General features: G+C 43.7%; 1 protein-coding gene across 3 annotated transcripts in view; it reads left to right on the forward strand.

Moving 5' to 3' along the window:
• The first annotated feature begins 2,077 nt into the window (after positions 1-2,077).
• The window catches only part of LOC116990119 (RNA-binding protein 4B-like), a 72,871-nt gene continuing 47,388 nt past the window's right edge, over positions 2,078-27,560 (forward strand). The window contains exons 1-4 of one of the 3 annotated variants that reach the window (XM_033047651.1): positions 2,078-2,360; positions 13,276-13,582; positions 21,770-22,518; positions 26,316-26,628. In XM_033047651.1, the coding sequence (XP_032903542.1) occupies positions 2,256-2,360; positions 13,276-13,582; positions 21,770-22,512 (1,155 nt within the window). In that variant the 5' untranslated portion in view covers positions 2,078-2,255 and the 3' untranslated portion in view covers positions 22,513-22,518; positions 26,316-26,628. Of the gene's footprint in view, positions 2,361-13,275; positions 13,583-21,769; positions 22,519-26,315; positions 26,629-27,560 lie in introns of those variants that run through there. The other 2 variants (XM_033047652.1, XR_004416422.1) reach the window with 2 other exon arrangements.

The raw sequence follows: 27,560 nt of genomic DNA on the forward strand, positions 1-27,560 counted from the left end.
AATTCTGCCTGTCCTTGGCCTCTACTTTAACTGTTTTCACTTCTCTCCTCCCACTTGGGCTAGAGCCAATCAGTCGTATCTCTTGCTAAACTCCTGCTGTTGTTGTTGCTCCCAAACCTACAGCAGTTCTGAGTCAAGTCTGCCTGTCCTTGGCCTCTACTTTAACTGTTTTCACTTCTCTCCTCCCACTTGGGCTAGAGCCAATCAGTCATATCTCTTGCTTAGCTCCTGCTGCTGTTGCTCCCAAAGCTACAGCAGTTCTGAATAAAGTCTGCCTGTCCTTGGCCTCTACTTTAACTGTTTTCACTTCTCTCCTCCCACTTGGGCTAGAGCCAATCAGTCGTATCTCTTGCTAAACTCCTGCAGCTGTTGCTCCCAAAACTACAGCAGTTCTGAGTATAGGAGCAGGGAGGTTCTACTGCAGTTGTACAGGGTCTTGGTGAGACCACACCTGGAGTATTGCGTACAGTTTTGGTCTCCAAATCTGAGGAAGGACATTATTGCCCTAGAGGGAGTGCAGAGAAGGTTCACCAGACTGATTCCTGGGATGTCAGGACTGTCTTATGAAGAAAGACTGGATAGACTTGGTTTATACTCTCTAGAATTTAGGAGATTGAGAGGGGATCTTATAGAAACTTATAAAATTCTTAAGGGGTTGGACAGGCTAGATGCAGGAAGATTGCTCCCGATGTTGGGGAAGTCCAGCACAAGGGGTCACAGCTTAAGCATAAGGGGGAAATCCTTTAAAACCGAGATGAGAAGAACTTTTTTCACACAGAGAGTGGTGAATCTCTTGAACTCCCTGCCACAGAGGGTAGTCGAGGCCAGTTCATTGGCTATATTTAAGAGGGAGTTAGATGTGGCCCTTGTGGCTAAGGGGATCAGAGGGTATGGAGAGAAGGCAGGTATGGGATACTGAGTTGGATGATCAGCCATGATCATATTGAATGGCGGTGCAGGCTCGAAGGGCCGAATGGCCTACTCCTGCACCTAATTTCTATGTTTCTATGTTTCTTAATGATGTTGAAGCAGGCTCTTCTGTCTGTACATGCTTTGTTTGATGATGTTATGACCAAAGATCCGCTATAGGATCTTTGGTTATGGCTGTGACTATTTATATGTTCTCTGTTGTTTTTAAATTATTGTCTGTAACTGTGGAACTGTGCTGCTGCCTGTCTTGGCCAGGACTCTCTTGTAAAAGAGATTTTTAATCTCAATGAGACTTGTCCTGGTTAAATAAAGGTTAATTAAAAATAAAATGTAAAAAATCAGCGCACAGGGTGCTATGAATGGCACGAAATGGGGCGGGTTCAACACGGTGATTGACAAAGAGCGCTCCAATCAACGCGTGGATCCGCCAAGCCGCGTCCAATCAGCGCTCAGTGTGCTATGAGTGCCACTGTCCTTGTCCAATCGGAGCCGCGCGGCCAATCAGCGCTCAGTGTGCTATGAGTGACACTGTCCTTGTCCAATCAGAGACGCCCAATGAGCGCACAGTGTGCAAAGAATGGCACGAAATGGGGGGGTTCTACGGTGATTGACAATGCGCGGTCCAATCACAGCGTGGATATGCCAAGCCGCGCCCAATCAGTGCTCAGTGTGCTATGAGTGACACTGTCCTTGTCCAATCAGCACACAGGATGCGATGAGTGACACTGCCGTTGTCCATTCAGAGGCGCAGCGCCCAATCAGCGCACAGTGTGCCATGAATGACTGTCCTTGTCCAATCAGAGGCGCAGCGCCCAATCAGCGCACAGGGTGCTATGAATGGCACGAAATGGGGCGGGTTCAGCACGGTGATTGACAACGCGCAGTCCAATCAGCGCACAGGGTGCTATGAGTGACACTGTCCTGGTCCAATCAGAGGCGCCTCGCCCAATCAACGCCCAGAATGGCACACACATGGGGCGGGTTTAAAACGGTGACTGACAGCGCGCCGTCCAATCAGGGCCAGGACCCGCCAAGCCGCGCCCAATCAGCGCACAGGGCGCTGTGAGTGACACTGTCCTCGCCCAATCGTGGCCGCGTCTGCGAGTCGAGGGCGGGGCCTGTTGAGGGAGCGTGGAAGACGAGCGCCGCCATTTTCCTCGCCGCCTCGCCTCGGTTTTTGTGGAAGTCGAGCGGGAGCCGCCGGTTGTTTCCCCTCCTCGCCCTGTCCCCCCCCTCGCCAGTCCGTGTCTCTCTCCCCTCTCCTCCTGCTTCACCCGTTCTCCGTTGTCCGGCCCCGCCCCGAGCAGCGAATAAAAGCGAGGAAGATGGTGAAGATATTCGTGGGCAACTTGTCGAGGCCTACTTCCGTGGAGGAGATCCGATCCCTGTTCGAGAAGTACGGGCCGGTCAGCGAGTGCGACCTGATCAAGGTGGGACAAGGGGGACGGCGACTCGGCGAACGGTAGCAATGTTACAAATTTCTAAAAATCAAGTCTGCAATTTATCCCATCAGATGAAGCATAAAAATAAGTTTAATTTGACACCTAATTCACTTTCATATCTTCAGTATTAAATAAGTTATGGCCAGAGACGAAGACTTTTGCCTCCATCACAGTGAGGAGGTGCTTGGTGAACTCACTGTGGTGGATGTTACATAGGAACATAGACAATAATAATAATAATAATAATAATAATAATAAAAACAAATATTTATGTTGAGGCAGCATCTATGGAGCGAAGGAATGGGTGACGTTTCGGGTCGAGACCCTTCTTGAGACTGATGTGGGGGGGAGGGCCTGAAGAAGAAAGGAAGTGGCGGAGACAGTAACAATAATAATAATACATTTTATTTATGGGCGCCTTTCAAGAGTCTCAAGGACACCTTACAAAAATTTAGCAGGTAGAGGAAAAACATGTAAGGGGAATTAAATAAATAGTAGAGACATGACTAGTACACAAAGTAAAGACAGAATTCAATTTAAAAAAACACAATATGAGGCAATTAATGCACAGATGAAAAGGGACGGCACGTGGGGCTAAGGATAGGCAGAGGTGAAGAGATGGGTCTTGAGACAATAGGTGCAACATAACTACAGAAGTGATATCTAAAAATTTGGCCATTCGGCCCGTCGAAAAGTGATGGGGGAGGTATTGAACAATTTATTTTCTTCGGTATTCACCAAGGAGAAAGATATTTAAATTATGTGAGGTAAGGGGAACAAGTAGAGTAGCTATGGAAACTATGAGATTCAAAGAAGAGGAAGTACTGACACTTTTGATAAATATAAAAGTGGTTAAGTCTCCAGGTCCTGACAGGATATTCCCTAGGACATTGAGGGAAGTTAGTGTAGAAATAGCAAGGGCTATGACAGAAATATTTCAAATGTCATTAGAAACATAGAAAATAGGTGCAGGAGTAGGCCATTCGGCCCTTCGAGCCTGCACTGCCATTCAATATGATCATGGCTGATCATCCAACTCAGTATCCTGTACCTGCCTTCTCTCCATACCCACTGATCCCTTTAGCCACAAGGGCCACATCTAAATATATATAGCCAACGAACTGTGGCCTCAACTACCCTCTGTGGCAGAGAATTCCACAGATTCATCACTCTCTGTGTAAAAAATGTTTTTCTACAATACAATACAATACAATACCTTTTATTTGTCATTTGAACCTCACATGAGGTTCAAACGAAATTTGGTTCTCATCTCGATCCTAAAAGATTTCCCCTTTATTCTTAAACTGTGACCCCTTGCCATAGAGGGAGTACAGAGAAGGTTCGCCATAGCTGATTCCTGGGATGTCAGGACTTTCATATGAAGAAAGACTGGATAGACTCGGTTTATACTCTCTAGAAATTAGGAGATTGAGAGAGGATCTTATAGAAACTTACAAAATTCTTAAAGGGTTGTTGGACAGGCTAGATGCAGGAAGATTGTTCCCGGTGTTGGGGAAGTCCAGGACAAGGGGTCACAGCTTAAGGATAAAGGGGAAATCCTTTAAAACCGAGATAAGAAAAACATTTTTCACACACAGAAAGTGGTGAATCTCTGGAACTCTCTGCCACAGAGGGTAGTTGAGGCCACAGTTCATTGGCTATATTTAAGAGGGAGTTAGATGTGGCCCTTGTGACTAAGGGGATCAGAGGGTGTGGAGAGAAGGCAGGTACGGTATACTGAGTTGGATGATCAGCCATAATCTTATTGAATGGCGATGCAGGCTCGAAGGGCCGAATGGCCTACTCCTGCACCTAATTTCTGTTTCTATGTTAAGAAAATATTAACATTTTTAAATAGCCTAAGTTTCCAAATAACATTCACAAAGAATTCAAAATAAAACATGATTTTTAAATCTCATTGACATTAATTTATAGGCCAAATGGAAGGAATTTAGTGTTCAATTGCTGTAAATTAATGGCCATTTAAATCAGCTTTCGAGTGCGATCCTGTGGAACTCTGTGGAACACGCTGGTTTGGAACATTCCCATTGCGGTAGATTTGTACCCCAAATGCCCAGAAAAATACTGTGGGATTTAATGGGGCCCCAAATTAGTTACTCGCAACATTAAACTTTGTATAAAGGGATCTTAAGAAGCCCTTTTTAATGTAAAAATAAACAACCTACCTTCCGTTATCCGCTGTATGAGATCCGCCCCGTTGTCGGCGGTCGCGGGTTTAGAAGATAATTTTTAACTTACTATAACAACTAAATTAACCAATATAGTTTTAAAATAGCTCCAGCGAACCAACGTTCCAGCGATTTTTCGTCAGCAACTAAGTAGGCTGAACAACCTCGATTTGAATAGCCTAGGTAAAATTGCGTTTTAAACCACCCCCCCTCAACGGCGCCAAAATCACGTACACGGGCTGGGACAGATCTGCAGCGACGCTGAAGGTAGGTTTTGCAACATACCTACAGAAGTGATATCTGTAAAATTAGGCCATTCAGCCCATCGAAAAGTGATGGGGGAGATATTGAACAATTTATTTTCTTCGGTATTCACCAAGGAGAAAGATATTTGAATTATGTGAGGTAAGGGAAACAAGTAGAGTAGCTATGGAAACTATGAGATTCAAAGAAGAGGAAGTACTGACACTTTTGATAAATATAAAAGTTGATAAGCCTCCAGGTCCTGACAGGATATTCCCTAGGACTTTGAGGGAAGTTAGTGTAGAAATAGCAAGGGCTGTGACAGAAATATTTCAAATGTCATTAGAAACATAGAAAATAGGTGCAGGAGTAGGCCATTCGGCCCTTCGAGCCTGCACCGCCATTCAATATGATCATGGCTGATCATCCAACTCAGTATCCTGTACCTGCCTTCTCTCCATACCCCCTGATCCCTTTAGCCACAAGGGCCACATCTAACTCCAGAGTGAATATTGCGTACATGCGCGCACACATACATATGTACGTAATTAAGGAGTGAAAAAGTGCATTTAAATTATGAATAGCAAGAGGGAAGTTTTTTTAAAGGAAATCATTGCCATTGTCACTTAGTTTTACAGTATGTTGTCACTTGCACAGGGACATTTATTAAACTTCGACTTGTAATGCTCTGGGAAACATTGCTGGCGAATTTTTTAACGGTCACTGGTGATGGAATATCATGCTTTGTTACTTTAGGGGTGTGGGATTTCTCGTATAATTAAGTGAAAACATAGAAACATAGAAAATGGGTGCAGGAGTAGGCCATCCGGCCCTTCGAGCCTGCACCGCCATTCAATATGATCATGGCTGATCATCCAACTCAGTATCCCATCCCTGCCTTCTCTCCATACCCCCTGATCCCTTTAGCCACAAGGGCCACATCTAACTCCCTCTTAAATATAGCCAACGAACTGGCCTCAACTACCTTCTGCGGCAGAGAATTCCAGAGATTCACCACTTTCTGTGTGTGAAAAATGTTTTCAGGACTTTCATATGAAGAAAGACTGGATAGACTCGGTTTGTACTCGCTAGAATTTAGAAGATTGAGGGGGGATCTTATAGAAACTTACAAAATTCTTAAGGGGTTGGACAGGCTAGATGCAGGAAGATTGTTTCCGATGTTGGGGAAGTCCAGAACAAGGGGTCACAGTTTAAGGATAAGGGGGAAATCTTTTAGGACCGAGATGAAGAAAACATTTTTCACACAAAGAGTGGTGAATCTCTGGAATTCTCTGCCACAGAAGGTAGTTGAGGCCAGTTCGTTGGCTATATTTAAGAGGGAGTTAGATGTGGCCCTTGTGGCTAGAGGGATCGGGGTATGGAGAGAAGGCAGGTACAGGATACTGAGTTGGATGATCAGCCATGATCATATTGAATGGCGGTGCAGGCTCGAAGGGCCGAATGGCCTACTCCTGCACCTATTTTCTATGTTTCTATGTTTTCCTCATCTCGGTCCTAAAAGATTTCCCCCTTATCCTTAAACTGTGACCCCTTGTTCTGGACTTCCCCAACATCGGAAACAATCTTCCTGCATCTAGCCTGTCCAACCCCTTAAGAATTTTGTAAGTTTCTATAAGATATTCCCTCAATCTTCTAAATTCTAGCGAGTACAAACCGATTTGTGTTTATTGTATGTTTTGTTATTTATTATTATTGTGTATGACTGCAGGCAACGAAATTTTGTTCAGACCGGAAGGTCTGAATGACAATAAAAGGAATCAAATCAAATCAAATTTTCATACTCGGGAATTGGCATCCTGTTCCCTATTGATTTTCCATTGACTTAACAGAAAAGCTGTGATCGAGGACAGTCTAAAGCCCATAACTTTCTTAAAAATTAAGAGAACTGAAATATAATTTCAGTTATTATAGATTGAAGCATTCTGAAACAAATGTGAAACAATCTTACTTGGATGACCTGAAATTAAAGCACATAATTAGTTAGTTACCCAATTGTAGCTAATTCCAAACTTCAATTACTAGATCTAAACATCTATCCATTTCTTAAGAAGAGATTAACATTTTTAAATAGCCTGTTTCCAAATAATATTCACAAAGAATTCACAATAAAACATGATTTTTAAATCTCATTGACATTAATTTATAGGCCAAATGGAAGGAATTTAGTGTTCAATTGCTGTAAATTAATGGCCATTTAAATCAGCTTTCGAGTGCGATCCTGTGGAACTCTGTGGAACGCGCTGGTTTGGAACGTTCCCATTGCGGTAGGTTTGTACCCCAAATGCCCAGAAAAATACTGTGGGATTTAATGGGGCCCCAAATTAGTTACTCGCAACATTAAACTTTGTATAAAGGGATCTTAAGAAGCCCTTTTTAATGTAAAAATAAACAACCTACCTTCCGTTATCCGCTGTATGAGATCCGTCCCGTTGTCGGCGGTCGCGGGTTTAGAAGATAATTTTTAACTTACTATAACAACTAAATTAACCAATATAGTTTTAAAATAGCTCCAGCGAACCAACGTCCCTGCGATTTTTCGTCAGCAACTAAGTAGGCTGAACAACCTCGATTTGAATAGCCTAGGTAAAATCGCGTTTTAAACCCGCCCCCCCCCCCCCCTCAACGGCGCCAAAATCACGCACACGGGCTGGGACGGATCTGCAGCGACGCTGAAGGTAGGTTTTGCAACATACCTACAGAAGTGATATCTGTAAAATTAGGCCATTCAGCCCATCGAAAAGTGATGGGGGAGATATTGAACAATTTATTTTCTTCGGTATTCACCAAGGAGAAAGATATTTGAATTATGTGAGGTAAGGGAAACAAGTAGAGTAGCTATGGAAACTATGAGATTCAAAGAAGAGGAAGTACTGACACTTTTGATAAATATAAAAGTGGATAAATCTCCAGGTCCTGACAGGATATTCCCTAGGACATTGAGGGAAGTTAGTGTAGAAATAGCAAGGGCTGTGACAGAAATATTTCAAATGTCATTAGAAACATAGAAAATAGGTGCAGGAGTAGGCCATTCGGCCCTTCGAGCCTGCACCGCCATTCAATATCATGGCTGATCATCCAACTCAGTATCCTGTACCTGCCTTCTCTCCATACCTCTTAAATATAGCCAATGACCTGTGGCCTCAACTACCTTCTGTGGCAGAGAATTCCACAGATTCACCTCTCTTTGTGTGAAAAATGATTTTCTCATCTCAGTTCTAAAAGTCTTCTCTCTTATCCTTAAACTGTGTGTGGCTTAAACTTGTTCTGGACTTCCCCAACATCGGGAATAATCTTCCTGCATCTAACCCCTTAAGAATTTTGTAAGTTTCTATAAGATCCCCCCTCAATCTTCTAAATTCTAGCGTGTACGAGCCGAGTCTATCCAGTGTTTCTTCATATGAAAGTCCTGCCATCCCAGGAATCAGTCTGGTGAACCTTCTCTGTACTCCCTCTATGGCAAGAATGTCTTTCCTCAGATTAGGAGACCAAAACTGTACGCAATACTCCAGGTGTGGTCTCACCAAGACCCTGTACAACTGCATTAGAACCTCCCTGCTCTTATACTCAAATCCTCCTAACCCCATTCTCCCATTCTCCCGCTGCTCCCCATCATCCCTGATACCCGCACTCAACAAGAATGTGGAGGCCAAGTCAGGCTATCTCTGCCTTAAATACATCCACTGACTTGTGGCCTCCACAACCTTCTGTGGCAATGAATTCCACAGATTCACCACCCTCTGGCAAAATAAACTCCTCCTCATCTCCTTTAACGTCCTTTAATTCTGAGGCTGTGACCTCTGGTCCTAGACTCTCCCACTAGTGGAAACATCCTCTCTACATCCACTCTATGCAGGCCTTTCGCTATTCTGTACATTTCAATGAGCTCCCCCCCTCATTCTTCTAAACTCCAGCGAGTTTAAACCCTTCTAGACCCCAGTGCCGTTAATGTTAATGTGCTGGGAGTGCAGGTGGTGTAGATGGGAACTAACGAGAGAGCTATGGGCATTGAGCCGAGAGTCGGCCTGAGTGTTCAGAGGCCTTGAATCTGAGAGCATAGTTGACTGCAGAGAGGCCTCTATTGTCTACAGGAGCAGGGAGGTTTGGAATACAGAATAACTGTTTGTAGTTTGTAAGGGGTCTATTTAGCTGAGAGCCTTCCTTTCAGATACATACTGAAAGCCTTCCTTTCAGATACAACTTCAGATTTCTGAATGTTGTAATTTAATTATACTGTTTGTATGCCTCGTTGTCACCTTCCCCTCAGCCAACAATGAACCATTCTACGTTTCCTTCATCATTGTCTACGTTGATCTGTCGTCTTCGCACTTTGCCATTCCATATTTCTTGTTGCTCCTCGACTGTCAGCCTGAAGAAGAGTCTCGGCCCAAAATTTCACCAATTCCTTCTCTCCAGAGATGCTTCTTTTCCCTTGTACTCTGGAATTTGGAAGGATGAAAGGGTATCTTATTGAAACTTATGTTTAAGAAGGAACTGCAGATGCTGGAAAATCGAAGGTAGACAAAAATGCTGAAGAAACTCAGCGGGTGAGGCAGCATCTATGGAGCGAAGGAAATGGGCAACGTTTCGGGTCGAGACCCTTCTGCAGACATATAAGATTATTAAGGGTTTGGACACGCCAGAGGCAGGAAACATGTTCCCGATGTTGGGGGAGTCCAGAACCAGGGCCCACAGTTTAAGAATAAGGGGTAAGCCATTTAGAACGGAGATGTGTAAACACTTTTTCACACAGAGACTGTGAGTCTGTGGAATTCTCTGCCTCAGAGGGTGGTGGAGGCCGGTTATCTGGATGCTTTCAAGAGAGAGCTAGATAGGGCTCAAAGATAGCGGAATCAGGGGATATATCACAATGAATGGCGGAGCTGGCTCAAAAGGCCGAATGGCCTACCCCTGCACCTATTGTCTATCCTGCTGAGTTATTTGTGTCTATCTTCAATGTAAACCAGCATCTGAAGTTCCTTCCTACATGTAAATTAATCTGCTTTCATTTTTGCCCTGGCAGTTTAATCCACAACCTAAGCACTTTAAATATATATCCTTGAGTCACTTTAGTTTAGTATATTGTCACGTGTACTAAGGTATAGTGAAAAACCTTTCGTGCTTTCCTTTGCCGTTCACCTTCATTCTTTTATAGATTGAAAGTGTTAAGCAGTACAGAAGCAGACCCTCTGTCCCTGCCTATGGACAACCATGCCTATCTATACCACTCCCACTTGCCTGCAGGGATTTCACATCTATCTGTGTCCCTGAGTAAACAACAAAATGCTGTGGAACTCAGTGGGTCAGGCAGCATCTTTTGAGGGAAAGGACAGATAAGGTTTCTGTTCCCTTGCCAGATGCTGTCCTACCCAATGAGTTCCTCCAGGACTTTGTTTTCCTCAAGTTTCCAGCATCTGAAGTCTCTTATTTCTTCTTGTGTTCATTCAAGTAAATGTTGGCCTAGTTCCTTCCTCCACTACCATCCATGTCATACCACTTTCTCATCCGCTCTTTACACATTATGGGCAATGTTAGAGGCCAATTAACCATCATTTGGACATGGGAGGTAAACGGAGGACCTGAAGGAAACCCACAAGGTCACAGGGGGAACATGCAAACTCAACATAGACAAGCTCCCAAGGTCAGGATCAAAACCCGGGTCTGGCACTGAGAGGCAGCAGCTCTACCATCTGTGCCACCGTGCTGCCCCTTTGAACGTACAAACCCGTTCAAAAGATGTACAGGTTTGTAGCTTAATTGGCTTCGGTAAAATTGTAAAATACAATACAATACAATACAATTTATTGTCATTTGAGCCTCAGTGAGGCTCAAACGAAATTCTGTTTCCACAGCCATACAAACAAAGCCAATTTCCTAGACATACACACAATTTGATTCACACAAACATCATGTGTCCCTGAGTAAACAACAAAATGCTGTGGAACTCAGTGGGTCAGGCAGCATCTTTTGAGGGAAAGGACAGATAAGGTTTCTGTTCCCTTGCCAGATGCTGTCCTACCCAATGAGTTCCTCCAGGAGGCAAAGGCAAAGTCTTTTATCTCCCCTGTTCTCCATGTCTCTCCCGATATCCAAGCCCCAGGCGGGCGTTGCTAAGTCCCACGGCCATTTTAGGCCGTGCCGGGCGATTTTTCGGCCCCGCTCCCTGTCTAAAAGTCACAGTGTTGGAGCCCCCGGTGGGCGCTGGAATGTCCCACGGCCATGAAGCCGTGCTGGGCGATGTACGTCCCCGCTCCAGGTCATTCCAACCCCGCGACACGGGCTGGAGAAGTCGCGTTGCGGGAGCTCCGGGAAGCGGTCTCTCTCTCCCCCCGGACCCGCGAGCTCCCGATGTCCCAGTCCACCGGACCTGCGGCTGCGTTGCTGGAGCCTCCGAGCATGTGTTTAGGATTGGGTAAGTTTACGGGGTGATCGCTGATTGGCATGGACTTGGTGGGCCAAAGGGCCTGTTTCTGCACTGTATCTCAATTCTAGTTTGCCAACTTAGGAACATAACTTCAATATTCTTATCAGAATCACTAATGCGAATGACAAACAGCAAATGTGCTAGCACCAATCCCACTGCTCACAAGCCTCTAATCTTAAAAGCACCCCTCCACTATTGCAATGTGGAACTGTTAAGGTTCATGGATGAATGGGCCTTTTACTTGTAGGTAAAGATGTCCATGGTTTAATTGACCAATGTTTCCAATCCAGATGTCATATTAATCAATTTCCGTGATAGACAGCCTGTCCCATAAAGTGGGAAGCAATCATCCAGAATTGCTCTGACTCCGATATACGTAGCCCTCATCGCGAATATATAACAGTTAGATGTTACACAGCTCACATGTGAGGGACAACAAAGGCCAAATAACAGCATCTCCTTCAGTTTCATGTTAGCCTGATCAACCTTTCCCAGTTCTTCTCATCCCCAGGTGCACGCCCATAATCCACATATAAAATACGTCCTATTTATTGGACTCAGCGGCCAGTAACACTAACCTTGGTGCAGTATACTATGCTTAAGACGGAGTATACTTAAGGCTGTTCCTTAAGTATACTCCGTTGCTTCGTTTATCATAATAACAGGTTAACTGGGTGGGCTCTGGGGCAATTCACTAATTTAAGCCATGGTATTTCCCAAATCCTGGTCTAATTTACCTTCCATCCTAGCTTAAAAGATGCCGTATACCATCCTTTAAATATGGGTCCCTGAGTTTGCCATTATGAAGGCACCCATTAGTTGCTGTTTTATTGCGAAAATAGTGTACGGCCTGAATCTCAGTAAGGTTAAGGGGTATTGTCAAGAGGGATGTACATACACAACCAGTATATACTTATTATCACAAAGGGCAAATTCAAAACTCATAATAAAAAAATTATTTCACTAAGTTCAGTCCATTTCGGCCAACCCCAGAATAAAAAAGAAGGGTCATTAGCCCCTTGTCCTTTCTTGGTTCTCTGATCTGTTTATAGTCGATCAGATGTATCCTCCTCATGGCAGTTGATGTTATTGGTAGCACCTGCTACAGTCCCTTTCAGCACTGTCCCAATTTCTTCTGATCCCAGTACCATATCAGTTCGTAGTCTGATAGTATGGACTGATAGTATGAAGGCAGGGATGGGATACTGAGTTGGATGATCAGCCATGATCATATCGAATGGCGGTGCAGGCTCGAAGGTCCGAATGGCCTACTCCTGCACCTATTTTCTATGGTTCTATGTTTTGACTCCTCCCTGTGTTCAACAGATAGTGGCTTCATTGACTCTCATACCTGGGAATAACCCCGTCTCTAACTGGGGTTGTTCTAAACCACCAAAATAGCTGAATACCTGAACTGGTGAAAGAAACGAACCATTGATCATGAGACGAGCATTCCTTCTACCCCTTGTTTCTCCCCCAGGTCCCCAATCATTTGCTCTTTAAAATCCATCCCTATCAGTCAGTTTGTATTAACAAGAAACTGCAGCTGCTGGTTTACACCAAAGCAAGACACAATGCTGGAATAACTCAGCAGGTAAGGCAGCATTTCTGGAGAATGCTAATAGGTGATGTTTTGGTCTGGACTGAAGAAGGGTCCCAACCCGAAATGTCACCAATCCATGTTCTCCAGAGATGCTTCCTGGCCCGCAGAGTTACTCCAGCATTTTATGTCTTTCCATCAGTCTCTTACTTGCGTACCCTCATTTGACAACTCTCTAGTGCTGATTTTCACCTGTGCCAAGTGCACCGAAACATTCTGCTTTGATAAAGGTGTGTTAGAATTGAAGTTATTTGCACGCATACAAGTTTTCTGTAAGGCAATTTGTTTTTGGAAGTCTGAATCTTGATTTCCTTGCCCCATTTTGTTGCTATTTTCCAACAATGTAAAATGCAAACACGTGCAATTGTTTGTGTATAGGAGGAAGAGATTTCATTGATTTATAACCTGTACTTCCTTATCCTTCAACAGAATTATGGCTTTGTGCACATGAAGGACAGGGAGGCAGCAAAGGAGGCAATTGAGAACCTGCATCACTATAAGCTGCATGGCGTCTGCATCAATGTCGAGGCCAGCAAGGGTGGGTCCAAGTCATCCACCAAACTTCACGTAGGTAACTTAAGCAGTGGTTGCACCAGCCAGGAACTGCAGGCCAAATTCGAGGAGTACGGGACGGTCCTGGAGTGCGATATCGTTAAGGACTACGCCTTTGTGCATTTGGAGAGGAGTGAGGATGCCATGGAAGCCATCAGGGGACTCGATGGCACAGAATTCAAAGGTGAAATTCCTAGAAGTGGATTAATTACAATGCTTTATTTTATAGAGATGCACCAATTGGGTGCATATGTATGCACTGCTGCTTAAATCTGTCTAAGTACTTGGCATATCTGTGGCATGTTCTTTTGAGCCCTGTAGTGCTTCCTTTAATTACTACAGTGATGTGAAGTCTTGACTAATGCTCTTTGCTGACACAATGAAGAACAGTCTACTTTTCATTCATGTTTGAGGGCTTTCAATTTCTGCATGACGTGCTTATTCAGTAGGATTTCTTGCAGTTTTAACCTTAATTTCGATCAGAACTACAGGCTGTTGGAATATTTTGAAGCTTGTGAGTACCTCTCTCTGTGGACTTTGATAGTGTTGCTTTGTTTCAACAGCACCTATATCAGAAAGCATCATAGTCAGGTTTTCCAGTAGGAAGCATCTCTAGATTCATTGGATGTTAATATATAGCTCCCAGGGCTACACTGAATCAAGGGATATGGGGAGAAAGCAGGAACGGGCACTGATTTGGGATTATCAACCTTGATCGTATGGAATGGTGCAGGCTCAAAGAGCCAAATGGCCTACTCCACCTATTTTCTATGTTTCTCTGAAGCAGGCAGAAAATAGTTTGGTTAATTTAAGAGTGGCACGCATCCTGAAAGTTCACAACAATATATCACTGCCCAGCCCACTGCATGGTATCTCTATGTACTTTGCATTAGTTGGCTTAGTTTCCCCACTACCTTGTTGGGTCATGTCTACTCAGTGACGACTTACTGCAAGTGTGATATTTTGTGAATGTAGTGCACACGGATATTGAGAGCAAGTTAGGAGATTATTACTTTCTGAGTCCATTCGGCATAACTAATAATGCTATAGCTAAATTTGCACGGTGTAGGTTATTCCTGAATTGGGAATATTGTACTGCTTCCCACATTAACTCCTAATAGCGTCATTTAAGATTGTTAAAGATCTCAAGAAGTTATTATGTGTTGAATTCATGCAGCTGTCGTGGAAGTGATTGTATCAGTCAGATCTTTGTAGCTAGCCATGATACTCTTAATTCCCTCCTAACTGCCTGGTTGTAAGTATGCCTCTTTGCTGGTTAAATTATTCTGGCAGTTCATTGGCAAGTTAAATACATGCGCCTCTCGACCTGCCTGTGGCCAATCAGAGGTTTCAGGTGGTCTCTGCGTTTAATAGCAAATTTACGCGTGTGCAGTAGCACTTCTGTGTTTTCGATTTGTGTAATATCTGATTTGCGCAAGTGTCAGTGGGTCATAACCATTGCGTAAGTCGGGGGGCGTATGTATTGAATTATTTTCAGTAATCCTTTCCTGTGATTTTTCTCTCTTTTCATGTGTGTGCACCCCTGATTTTGTAACATTTAGACAACAGGTTGTAATTATGTTCCAGTCTTCCCCATAAACGGTTAGGAGAGGTTCTTCCACCTGAAGACACCTGTGGCAAATGGAGAAGTTTCACCTTGACTAAATAACTAAGTTCCAGAACAATAGAGGTCTCTTGTGTCACCAGAGTTCAAGAGAGAGCCATGTCTTTGCTTTTTACCAGTTTACTGAATTGAAAATTTTCCATTGGGTACCCAAGGGCGAGCAGAATGTGTTTTTTTGTGAGAATAGGAAATGGTGCTGAGGGGGTCTTTTTGAAGGATGTGAGGGGGTCTTTTTGAAATATATAAAATTCTTAAGGGATTGGACAGACTTGATGAAGGAAAACATTTCCCGATGTTGGGGGAGTCACAGTTTAAGAATAAGGGGTCGGCCATTTAGGACTGAGGAGGAAAATCTTTTTCACCCAGAAAGTTGTGAATCTGTGGTATTCTCTGCCACAGCAGGCAGTGGAGGCCAATTCACTGGCTGTTTTTAAGAGAGTTAGATTTTGCTCTTAGGGCTAACAAAATCTAGGGATTTGGGGAGAAAGCAGGAACGGGGTACTGATTTTAGATGAAAAGCCATGATCATATTGAATGGTGGTGCTGGTTCGAAGGACCGAATGGTTTACTCCTGCACCTATTTTCTGTTTTTTTAATGTAATGACTTCTCATTTCAAGTCCTTATCGCCAAAGAGCTCTTATGGGTCAGTTATGTTGCTGACTTACTTGGGAAAAGCTTGCATGCCCACCAATGATTTCACATGAATGGGTTTGAACTGGCCTGGACAACCCTCAGAAAGGTTATTTAGGTCCACCAGTGTAGAAATTGACAGGCATTTCTCTAGTTGATGCTTAATTTATACTAATTTTAGGTGGAAATTATAGCACCCATTCATAAATAGTGCGTTGATTATAGATTATATACTGTGCCCCTTAGTGTTTATCTACTTATTGTTAAGGGTCTACATGTTACCAGTGCTGTCACCATTTGTTGCTCTACCTAATTGCTCAAGAATGCTGCCTCTTTTAACTACTCCAGTACTTTCATCATGTGGTTGTTAGAAATTCTAGAATTTGTATCCAGCAATTGTATTTCCAAGTCAGGATCATATGTCGTCTGGTTCCTTATATTCTCCATGCTGGTAGAGGTCACGGGATAGGAATCAACTACTAGTTGCGTAACTGCAACGCATATTGTAGATCGTGACACATCAAAGCTTCTGTGAGCTTACAGTGGAGTGAATAAATATTAAGGGTGAGGCGGACTGGTTTTTGATCATGCAGGCTGCTCATTGTAATTATGATGGACAGTTGTTACACTTTAACATGTTGTCAGCTTGTCAGCCGAGAATGGTTCAAAGTGGTAACAGTTTATATCCCGACTAGCTTTATAAATTCCATTGGACTGGATGTAACCTGGTTTTTGGGGTTAGGACATTGTCTTACAATGTGGAAAATTGACCAGTAGATGTCAGTGTTGCAACTGTTCTGGGACAATAGGCTGCAAATATAGTTTAGTTTATTGTCACATGTACTGAGCTATAATGAAAAGCTTTTGCTACATGCTCATCAGTCAGTGGAAAGACAATACATTATTACAATTGAGCTATCCACAGTGTCCAGATACAAGATACAGGGAATAATGTTTTTGTTCAAGATAAAGTCCAGTCAAGTCCCATTAAAGATAGTCTGAGGGTCTCCATTGAGTTCAGGACTGCTCTCTGGTTGTTGTTGATAGGATGGTTCAGTTGCCTGATAACAGCTGGTAATTCCTGAATCTGGAGGTATACTTTTTCACAGCTCTGTACCTCTTGACTGATGGGAGAGGGGAGAAGAGGGAGTGACTGGGGTAAGACTCGTCCTTGATTATGCTGGTGGTCTTGCCGAGACAGCAGATGTGTAAATGGAGTTGGAGATTGGTTTGTGTGATGATCTAGGCTGCGCCCACATTTCTCTGCAATTTATTGTGGTGTTTGGATGGAGGTGTTTCAAAACATCCTGAGAAAATGCTTTCTATGGCACATCCGTACAAGTTGCTGAAAGTTGTTGGGGACATGACGAACTTCCTAATTCTGAGGTGTCATGGTGACAAGAGGATCAAAAGCAAAAGTCAAGAACAGATTATTACAGCAGAGGGGGAGGAAACATGAAAGGTAAAGTAGTTAGTCCCTGCACTAAGAGAATGTAACAATGATCCAGTTCATTTTTTCCCTCGATCAATAAAACTGATCATTATAATTATGATGGACAGTTGTTACAATCAATCAATCAACCTTTTTTGTCATCTTGCAAAGCAACAATTGTACAGTGCAAAATGAGAAGACGTTTCCCAGGGAATACCGGAGCATCGCACATAAAACTTTTAACACATAATAAAAACAATCCAGTCCCTGATAAAAGAGTACGAATAGTTAAAAAGTGCAGGTAAAAACAGTAACGTTAAAATCCAGTAAAAACAGTCATAAAATGTCCAGGGCAGCTGATTTAAGTGGCCAGTGCCAGAGTTATTAAATTGTCAGTGCAAAGCAGCAGAATCAGGTGGAGTGACTGGTTAGCAGCCTCACAGCCTGTGGAAGGAAGCTGGTTGTCCGGGCTTTGATGCTACGGTATCTCTTGCCTGATAGTAAGAGTTTTTATAGCTATATAAAAAGAAAAAGGGTGGCTAAGGTGAACGTTGGTCCATTGGAGGGTGAGACTGGAGAGTTGTTGGTGGGGAACATGGAAATGGCAAAGGCATTAAACGAGTATTTTGTATCAGTCTTCACCATAGAAGACACAAAAAATATTCCAACGCTGGATAAACAGGGGGCGGTAGGAATGGAGGAGCTAAATACTATTAAGATCACCAAGGAGGTGGTATTAGGGAAATTAATGAGACTGAAGGAGGATAAATCCCCTGGGCCTGATGGATTACATCCAAGGGTTTTGAGGGAGATAGCGGTGGGGATTGTGGATGCATTGGTGATAATTTTCCAAAACTCCCTGGAGGCAGGAACGGTCCCAGTGGATTGGAAAATGGCCAATGTAACACCTATATTTAAAAAAGGAAGTAACCAGAAGGCGGGTAACTATAGACCGGTTAATCTAACATCGGTGGTGGGTAAAATGTTAGAGACAATTATTAAAGAAACACTAACGGGGCACTTGGATAAACATGACTTCATCGGACAGAACCAGCATGGTTTTGTGAAGGGGAAGTCCTGTTTAACGAATCTGCTCGAATTCTTTGAGGAAGTAACAACCCGGGTGGATAAAGGGGAACCGGTGGATGTGGTATACTTGGACTTCCAAAAGGCTTTTGACAAGGTGCCACATAAGAGACTATTGCTAAAAATAAAAAATTATGGGATTGGGGGTAATATATTAGCATGGGTAGAGGATTGGCTAACAAATAGGAAGCAGAGAGTGGGGATAAATGGTTCATACTCGGGATGGCAACCGGTAACTAGCGGGGTTCCGCAAGGGTCGGTGCTGGGACCCCAGTTGTTCACAATTTATATAAATGATTTGGAGGAGGGAACCAAGTGTAATATATCAAAATTTGCGGACGATACAAAAATGGGAGGAAAAGTAGGGGATGAGGAGGATAGGAAGAGTCTGCAAAAGGATATAGATAAGCTAGGTGAGTGGGCAACAACTTGGCAGATGAAATTTAATACTAATAAATGTGAAGTCATTCACTTTGGGAAAAAAAATGATAGGGCAAGTTATTTTCTAAATGAGGAGGAGCTGCGTTGTAATGCAACGCAAAGGGATCTAGGGGTATTAGTACATGAATCACTAAAAGTTAGTATGCAGGTGCAGCAAGCAATCAGGAAGGCCAATGGAGTTTTGGCCTTTATTGCTAGGGGGATTGAGTATAAAAACACGGAGGTCTTGCTGCAGCTGTACACAGTATTAGTGAGACCACATTTGGAATACTGTGTACAGTTCTGGGGTCCATACTTAAGAAAGGATGTACTAGCCCTGGAGGCAGTGCAGCGAAGGTTTACAAGATTAATTCCTGCAATGAGGGGATTGACATATGAGGAAAGGTTAAGTAGGCTGGAACTCTACTCTTTGGAGTTTAGAAGAATGAGAGGCGATCTCATTGAAACATATAAGATCGTGAGGGGCCTTGATCGGGTGGATGCACCGAGGATGTTCCCAATGATCGGGGAAACTAGAACTAGAGGACATAGTTGCAGAATAAGGGGGGGCTCTTTTAAAACTGAGATGAGGAAGAACTTCTTCACCCAGAGGGTGGTTAATTTATGGAATTCACTGCCCCAGGGAGCAGTGGAAGCAGAAACTTTAAATATATTTAAGACTAAAATAGATGGTTTTTTAGCTGCCAAGGGGATAAGGGGCTACGGGGAGAGGGCAGGGATATGGACCTAGGTATGGTTAGTATAGTAAGACCTGAGTGATCTCCTGGACAAGTGTCGATCGCCTGGATTGGGGTCGGAGAGGAATTTCCCGGATTTTTTTCCCGAATTGGACCTGGGTTTTTATCCGGTTTTTTGCCTCCCCCAGGAGATCACGAGGTTCTTGGGGTGGAGAGGGGTGATAGCGGTATAAAGGGGAGGGTAGTGTCTTGTGTTCTGTGTCTTGTGTCTACTGTTTGTGGGTAAGTGTGTCTGTTTAGTGTTCAGCCATGAGCGAATGGCGGTGCGGGCTCGACGGACCTGGTGGTCTACTCTCGCACCTACTTTCTATGTTTCTATGTTTTCTATGATCCAGATGTGTGTGGAGGGGGTGCAGTTTGTATACACTTTAACATGTTGTCAAGCGGTATGGAGAGAAGGCAGGGATGGGATACTGAGTTGGATGATCAGCCATGATCATATTGAATGGCGGTGCAGGCTCGAAGGGCCGAATGGCCTACTCCTGCACCTATTTTCAATGTTTCTATGTCAGCAGAGAATGGTTGAAAGTGGTAACAGTTTAAATCCCGACGAGCTTTATAAATTCCATGCAGTACTCTTGAATAGATCTAGAAGGGTCCCAATCCAAAACGTCACCTAATCCATGTTCACCAGAGTTGCTGCCCGATCTACTGAATTACTCTAGCACTTTTTTTGAAAACTGGCATCTGCAATTCCCTGTGTCTAAAGACTGATCTGTTTGGGTACAAGACGTGATCCTTTGATTTATAGGGCTTTTTATTACCAGAGCTTAGTTACATTGCAACATAATATGGGAGTGTAAAATGTTTTTAGTATATTTTTGACCAGAACATAAAGAACGGGATGTACGATGTGAATTTTTTTTTAATGAGAATGACTTTAATGGCCTGGTCTTCTCACTTACTTTAACCCTATCAATTGCTTATCTGTACAGAGTTTGTACATTCTCCCCGTGACCTGCGTGGGTTTTCTCTTAAGATCTTCGGTTTCCTCCCACACTCTAAAGACGTACAGGTTTGTAGGTTAATTGGCTTGGTATAAATGTAGAATTATTATCCCTCAAGTGTGGGGTAGTGTTACTGTGGGGGGATTGCTGGTCTCAGTTGGCCGAAGGACCTGGTGTCGCGCTGTATCTCTGAACTAAACTAAGCTTCCACTCTGCATCCGCAGTTTTTGAATTATTCTTCTTAGATGTGTCTCCTTTTTGGAGCAACAAAAACTGGAATTGTATCTGCTTTATTATCTAGGGCAGGGGTCGGCAACCTTGTTCTGCATAGGGACCGGGACGCATGTCTGAGCTGATGGCGGGCCACATCTATCACGTGTACACATGGATCCCTCCCCAGATGGCAGGCATCAAATCATGTGTTCACAGAAGGTAGACAAAAATGCTGGAGAAACTCAGCGGGTGAGGCAGCCTCATGCAATCCTTGTATGTCTCACCTGCTGAGTTTCTCCAGCATTTTTATCTACCTTCGATTTTTCCAGCATCTGCAGTTCTTTCTTAAATGTATTCACAGAAGGTGCGCGGCCGTGCCAGCAGCTTTGCGCAGGATGCGGTACAGCCAGCTCTCGGGGAAAAGCTGGGCACACTCGGCGGACCGGATGATTGCGGGGGAAAAAATCTGTCTGCGGGCCGGATGATTTCGGCCTGGGGGCTATAGGTTGCCGACCCCTGATCTCGGGGGACAGGGCATGGAAAATACAAACAGGCAGTAGGCTCAGAAGTTCACCTGGATATTGTTAGAACTGTTTCTGTGGCGGATTGCATCTCTCTACAACTGTGATAAGCTGCCAGCAATATTTTGTTGGCTTATCTTCCAATCCACAATAATTATGTCGACAACAATGTAATTTAGGCAGCTAGTTGACTTTACTTGGTAATAAATGTGGTCAGTTAGCAAAAAACATTGAGCTGCATTAACTCCAACTAACACTATAATTTCAATATTGATAATTGATTTCATATTTTGTATCTGTTGTAATAAGTGATGCGTTACATTTTAATTGTGCTTTACCTTGTTGCAAAAAAGTTAAATCAAGACCATTGCTCATTTACAATTAGACATAATTGCATTTGGATCATATATTCTATCGTCGTTTCCTCACATGCAAGTAAGTGTATGTTTTCACACTAATTGTGATTTTTGCATTTGCTAGTTCGGAGCTATGACGGCAGCTAGTAATGTGGAAAAGCTGTGGCTAACGAAAACTAAGTCATCCCTGCTCTAGAAATAAGCTTTGCACATCCTGGCGTGGTTCAGATAGACGATGAATTTGTCCTGTGCTGTTAGTTAAGCTGTAATTTGTTTTTATTGTTTGACTAGCAAAGCAAAGATCCTCACTGAAGCTGATGTGTCAGCCAGTGCATCCGGTTAATGTTCTTCATACTGATATTGTATTGCATCTCCTTTTAAAGGCAAACGGCTGCAAGTTGAACTGTCCAAGAGTCGGCTGCGGATGCAACCTGGGATGGGCGAAAAAAACGGCTGTTTCCGGTGTGGTAAAGAAGGCCACTGGTCTAAAGAGTGTCCCAAAGATCAAGGCGGTCTCGAAAGCAGTTTTGATGGCAACTTCTCACGCGATTACCTAGATCCCTTTTCGATGACCGCGCGCCCCATAGCTGGGTATGGAGACCGCCCTCTATACGATGAGCGATACGGGGCCGCCGACTACTACGACAAGTATCGGGCAGGAGCGTACGGAGCGGTCGGCGATTCTTATGAGAGAACGGCGCAATATACGGCAATTGGCACTTCCCTGCGAGATCGTATCTCCGGTGCGGGAAGCCTATACGAGCGGCGGCCATTGTCGACTCCCACTACCTATTACGGTCGCGACAGGAGCCCTATACGACGGCAAGCGTCCATGTCTGCTGTGGGCAGTGGATATGGGTTTGAGCGCGGTGGGCTTTCTCCATCTGCGTATGACCATACGAGCACTGCCGCGAGGGATGCGTACTCTGCAGCCCGGTACTCTGCAGCCCAGTACCCTCCAGCCCAGTACCCTGCAGCCCATTACTCTGCTGCACAGTACTCTGCTGCGCAGTATTCTGCTGCTCAATACTCGGCTGCCCAGTACTCGGCTGCTCAGTACTCTGCCGCGCAGTCCTCTGCTGCTGCCGCCGCCCAGTACCCTAATGCCCAGTACCCCACATACTAACTTCAGGTGAGGATCATTTAACTTTGATAATGTCTCTGTACTTTCATTAGCTTGTGTTAAAGAGGGTTCAGAGGAGGTTTTCGAGAATGATCCCCTGGGGCGGGGGGGAGGGGTTGTGGGGTGGTTGATTGGGTTAATGTATCATGAGCATTTGGTTGCTCTGGGCCTGTCCTCGCTGGATTTTAGAGAGATGGGAGTGGGGGATCTCATCGAAACCTGCCGAATAATGAAAGACTCAAATGGAGAGGATATTTCTACTAGCGGGAGAGTCTAAGACCAGATGGCACTGACTCAAAATAAAAGGATGTGCCTTTTAGAAAGGAGAATCGGTGGAAATCACTGCCAAAGGTGATGATGGAGCTCCAGTCTTTAGATATTTGAAAACATAATTACTAATTAATAAGAGTGTCAACGGTTATGGGGAGAAAGCAGGAGAATGGGGTTGAGAAGAATAGATTGATCCAGTATGACTGAATGGCGGAGTAACCTCAATCGGCCGAATGGCCTAATTCAGCTCCTATGTCTTATGCACTTATGAAACATTACCCTCCTTTGGTAGTCCATATACATGAGTTATGATGCAATTGGTGCACACAGTCACCATGCTGCTGTTTCACAGGCTCTTGGTTTACATATTATGGCACATGCAAAGGCTGCCACCATTGTGCATGGACTGTTAAAAAGTCGGTGCGGTTTTGGTTTAGGCTGGCCTGGTGCCTTGTTTACCTTGCAAGTTCAGAGCCAGTAAGCAAAATGTTGAGAGCTGGTAATTGAGATTCCACACGTCCACAGAGGTGTTGCTGAGCACTAATTTACTGTAACTGTACGGATGACCACATTATTTACTTCCCATTGCAAGTCTGTGTTTAAAAGCATAGACCTGCTTGGTTATGTGCAGCTCTGGTATTCTCTCCATGCTGTAATCTTGGTTGATACACTGGGCTGGATTAATCAAACATGGTCACTGCAGCACTGAAGTCTAACAAACTGGATTTGGCTGTTTGGTGCCAAGTACATTCTGGTGAGAATGTCATCCGTACAGGCATAGTTAGCCATTTTATTTTGTCCAGTCCCACATTTTTACTTCTTGTCTTGACAAGAAATATTAAAGAGCATTGGCTCATTATGTAGGATGCCATGGGATTAGAAGGTGCAACATTTGGTTGTGGTAGACTGATGATAAATGCTCTGTTTTAGAAATGAAATGTGGGAGAGAAGGTAGACAGAAAAGGTTAGAGTAACTCAGTGGGACAGGCAGCATATCCGGAGAGAAGGAATGGGTGACATTTTGGGTCAAGACCCTTCCTCAGACTCAGGATTCAGGAGAGAAGGGATTGATGGGAGGAGAGGATCCAGCCTGATGTGAACTGAAGAGTTGGGGAGTGCACCAGAAAGACAGGAGTCGGGAGGCCAAACGTAAGATTTGGGGTCTGAGAAATAGAGCCATGCATTTGTGTTGTGCTACTCCAGCAACACGCTTTGATTCTAAGTTGAAGTGCTTTCTGGCGCTACCCTAGATCAGTGCAATTCACTACTTTCTCTGATTCCTTTAAAGGATTGCAGAGAATGAGAGCCAGTTAAAATATTCTGACTTTATTGCAACTGAAACTCTCATTCCAACAGTTACGGGATTGTGATTTGTTGTATTGTTGTTTAATTGTGTTTCTTCCCTCACTAGCAGAGATGTTCCAAGCCCAGTTGTAATGTTTGATTCTCTCAGGAATAAGATTAACTAACAGCATCGAAGCTGACCCTTCCCATATCTGTATGGTTCCATGCCACAGTAAAATACTCATTATTAAATATTAAAGAGAGAAATCAAGGAAACCTTTGGTGCAGTTTGGATGAGGTAGTGAAGCAAATGCCAACTGTTTTCCAAGGCAGTTTTGTTGTTGTGAAGCACGTGCGGTAAACTGCACCTCCCAAAAGCAAACAAAACGTGCTACCTTTCTAGGAATAGGGTTATGAATGATCAAGACAGTTTCCTGGAAATTTGAAATTAGATTTGGCAAAGAATGTTCACAATCTTAGTGGGGGGGGGGGGGGAGAAATCAAGTTCATTGTTTTGGTAGATTACGGTTGATGAGTCTACTTTAGTCTTTACACCAATGAGAGCAGTTGGCATCTTAACCAGTCATAATGTAAATACCCTTCAAGAGCTCATTGTACCTCGGCTTCATTCTAGCTCTTTGTGTAAAGTAATATCCTTTATAGTCATGGGTAGTTTTTAATGCATGCTGTGGTTACATTATGTATGGACATGTACATTTAGACTGGTGCATGCGAAACTGATCAGGGGGTGAATAGTGGATTAGCATCCATAATCTGTGCAACAGAGGATACACACTGTCAAATAGCATCCCAGTTTGCTCCCTGGTACAATGGTTGTGGTGGCGTCAAAGAATAAGCCCTTGAAGGTATATCTGGCAGACGGTGCTATTGTTGAATCCATTGAGTATATTGTCAGTGCTTCCATTCTCTGTATCCAGGGGCTAGGTGTTTGGCTAAGTGTCTGTGGACATGGGCAAGAAATATGTCCCACATGATTTTGTTATCATTTAGTACCTGATAACAAAATGAGTGTTCATAGTACTGTGAAGTTTCGGCTCTCCTTTCTGCTGATTAAGTGGACTTAAATTTCAGAGTGGTAGCTGATGTTAGTTAGTCCAATGTTGAATATTGTACCGAAGTAGTGCCATAACCATATAACCATATAACAATTACAGCACGGAAAAAGGTCATCTCGGCCCTTCTAGTCCGTGCCGAACACTTACTCTCACCTAGTCCCATCTACCTGGACTCAGACCATAACCCTCCATTCCTTTCCCGTCCATATACCTATCCAATTTATTTTTAAATGATAAAATCAAACCTGCATCCACCACTTCCACTGGAAGCTCATTCCACACAGCTTCCACTCTCTGAGTAAAGAAGTTCCCCCTCATGTTACCCCTAAACTTTTGTCCCTCTTGTTTGAATCTTCCCTACTCTCAATGGTAAAAGCTTATCAACGTCAACTCTGTCTATCCCTCTCATAATTTTAAAGACCTCTATCAAGTATCCCCTTAATCTTCTGCGCTCCAAAGAATAAAGACCTATTTTGTTCAATCTGCGCTCCAAAGAATAAAGACCTATCTTGTTCAAAGATAGGTCTTTGAACAAGATATTCGGTAGTGCAAAAAAATTGCGGAAATCGGCAAAATCTACGCCGAGCCTTGGCCTTATTTTTCCACTGAATGAACAAACCCTGCTCTGGAGTGGCTTTTTTCTCTACTGTTTTCTGGTGTGCAGGTATCAAGTGTTTAATAACCTTAAATTGGGAGATTGGACACTGTCTCTCACTGTACTACCTTATGACAATTTGCCCACACCCTTGGTTAGGTTTTCTAAAAAAAAAATTATTACTTTTCTGTGCAAATTATTGAACCGTTTAGTCGAAGATCTAAACAGGAAGGCATGTTGCTCAGTTAAAACAAAGTGGTTTTCCTTTTCCATACACTGGGAGGGGTGATCGTTGATGTGCTACGCAGGCCTTGAGCCTTTGGATAGCGGGTATTCGGACCGTTTTCTGGCCGTGACTGAACAGTGGTGTATGCGTACCGCACGACTGATCAAATGTCGGTAACAAGAATCAAGATGGGGTTGTGTCCCACTTGCAGTTGCCACTTGGGTATCACGAGGTTCAGACTATATTTGTTGGCAGGATTATAGAGTCTCAGTAATGTATTGTGAGTGGTATGCACCTGTGGCGGCAAGTTGAAAGGCTTGTTTTTAATCAATCTGCACTGTCCCTTCTTTCGCAGGTTTGCTTTGCATCGTGACGAGAGCCGCGGTCCCGCAGAAACTCGGGTCATATATTTTGCTTGTTGGTATTAGTGTGGAAAAATGTTAGTGCGACACTAAATCTTAAAATATCGGTGTTAATTAGCTGCTGACTCAACTGCTCGACAAATTGTGGCCAAGTTATTTTTTGAAATATTTTTAGTTTTAATTTTTCTCTCTGGGTTTCTTTTTGCGTTCAGCGGAAATTACTCTCGTAATTGTCAAGAATTTAAATCTGAAGCATTTGGATTTCCTGTAACACGATTTACAATAAACAATCAGTATTCAGCCTGAGCGTGTTGCGTCCGTGTTAATCTTTAAAACCAACTTCTAAAGGTACTCTGGTACCTTTGTCAGGTTTATTAACGCATAGCCTCAATGGATGGCATGTACGTAAGGGCCTTCCATCTGTACAAGCCTTTACGATCAATTTCTCTGGTGGTGTGCTGTTCTGTTGTCAGATTTCCATAGGTAAAGTCATGGACGATTGAGGGAGTGCAGCGTAGGTTCACGAGGTTAATTCCCGGGATGGCAGGACTGTTGTATGTTGATAGACTGGAGCGGTGGGCTTGTATACTCTTGAATTTAGAAGGATGAGATGGGATCTTATTGAAACATATAAAATTATTATGGGTTTGGACACACTAGAGGCAGGAAACATGTTCCCGATGTTGGGGGAGTCCAGAACCAGTTTAAGAATAAGGGGTAAGCCATTTAGAACGGAGATGAGGAAAACCCTTTTCACACAGGGTTGTGAACCTGTGGAGTTCTCTGCCTCAGTGGAGGCCATTCTCTGGATGCTTTCAAGAGAGAGTTGGATAGAGCTCTTAAAGATAGCCGGAGTCAAGGGATATGGGGAGAAAGCTGGAACAGGCTAGATTGTGGATGATCAGCGATGATCACAGTGAATGGCTCAAAGGGCTAAATGGCCTACTCTTGCACCTATTGTCTATTGATTAAGCCTCTATTATAGTGAATTAGACCGCTCTCTGCACCTTTCCAACCCGTTGTGCACAGCAGCATGTACCCGTTGAATTGTTGTCTGCTCTGCTTTAGCAGATTCGAGAATAATTTGCTGTAGTTCCTGCTCCTCGTCACTAGGCTGTAACCTTGAGCGTGTGTGTGACTGTTTGCCTTGTGAAGAATGGTTATAGGCAGATATGCGAGATGGAATCCATCTAGGGAAGTGAGGGCAGCGCAATTTTTTTGTTGATGATTTATAGTGT

The sequence above is a fragment of the Amblyraja radiata genome, chromosome 30, assembly GCF_010909765.2.
Source record: "Amblyraja radiata isolate CabotCenter1 chromosome 30, sAmbRad1.1.pri, whole genome shotgun sequence".
Lineage (NCBI taxonomy): Eukaryota > Metazoa > Chordata > Chondrichthyes > Rajiformes > Rajidae > Amblyraja > Amblyraja radiata.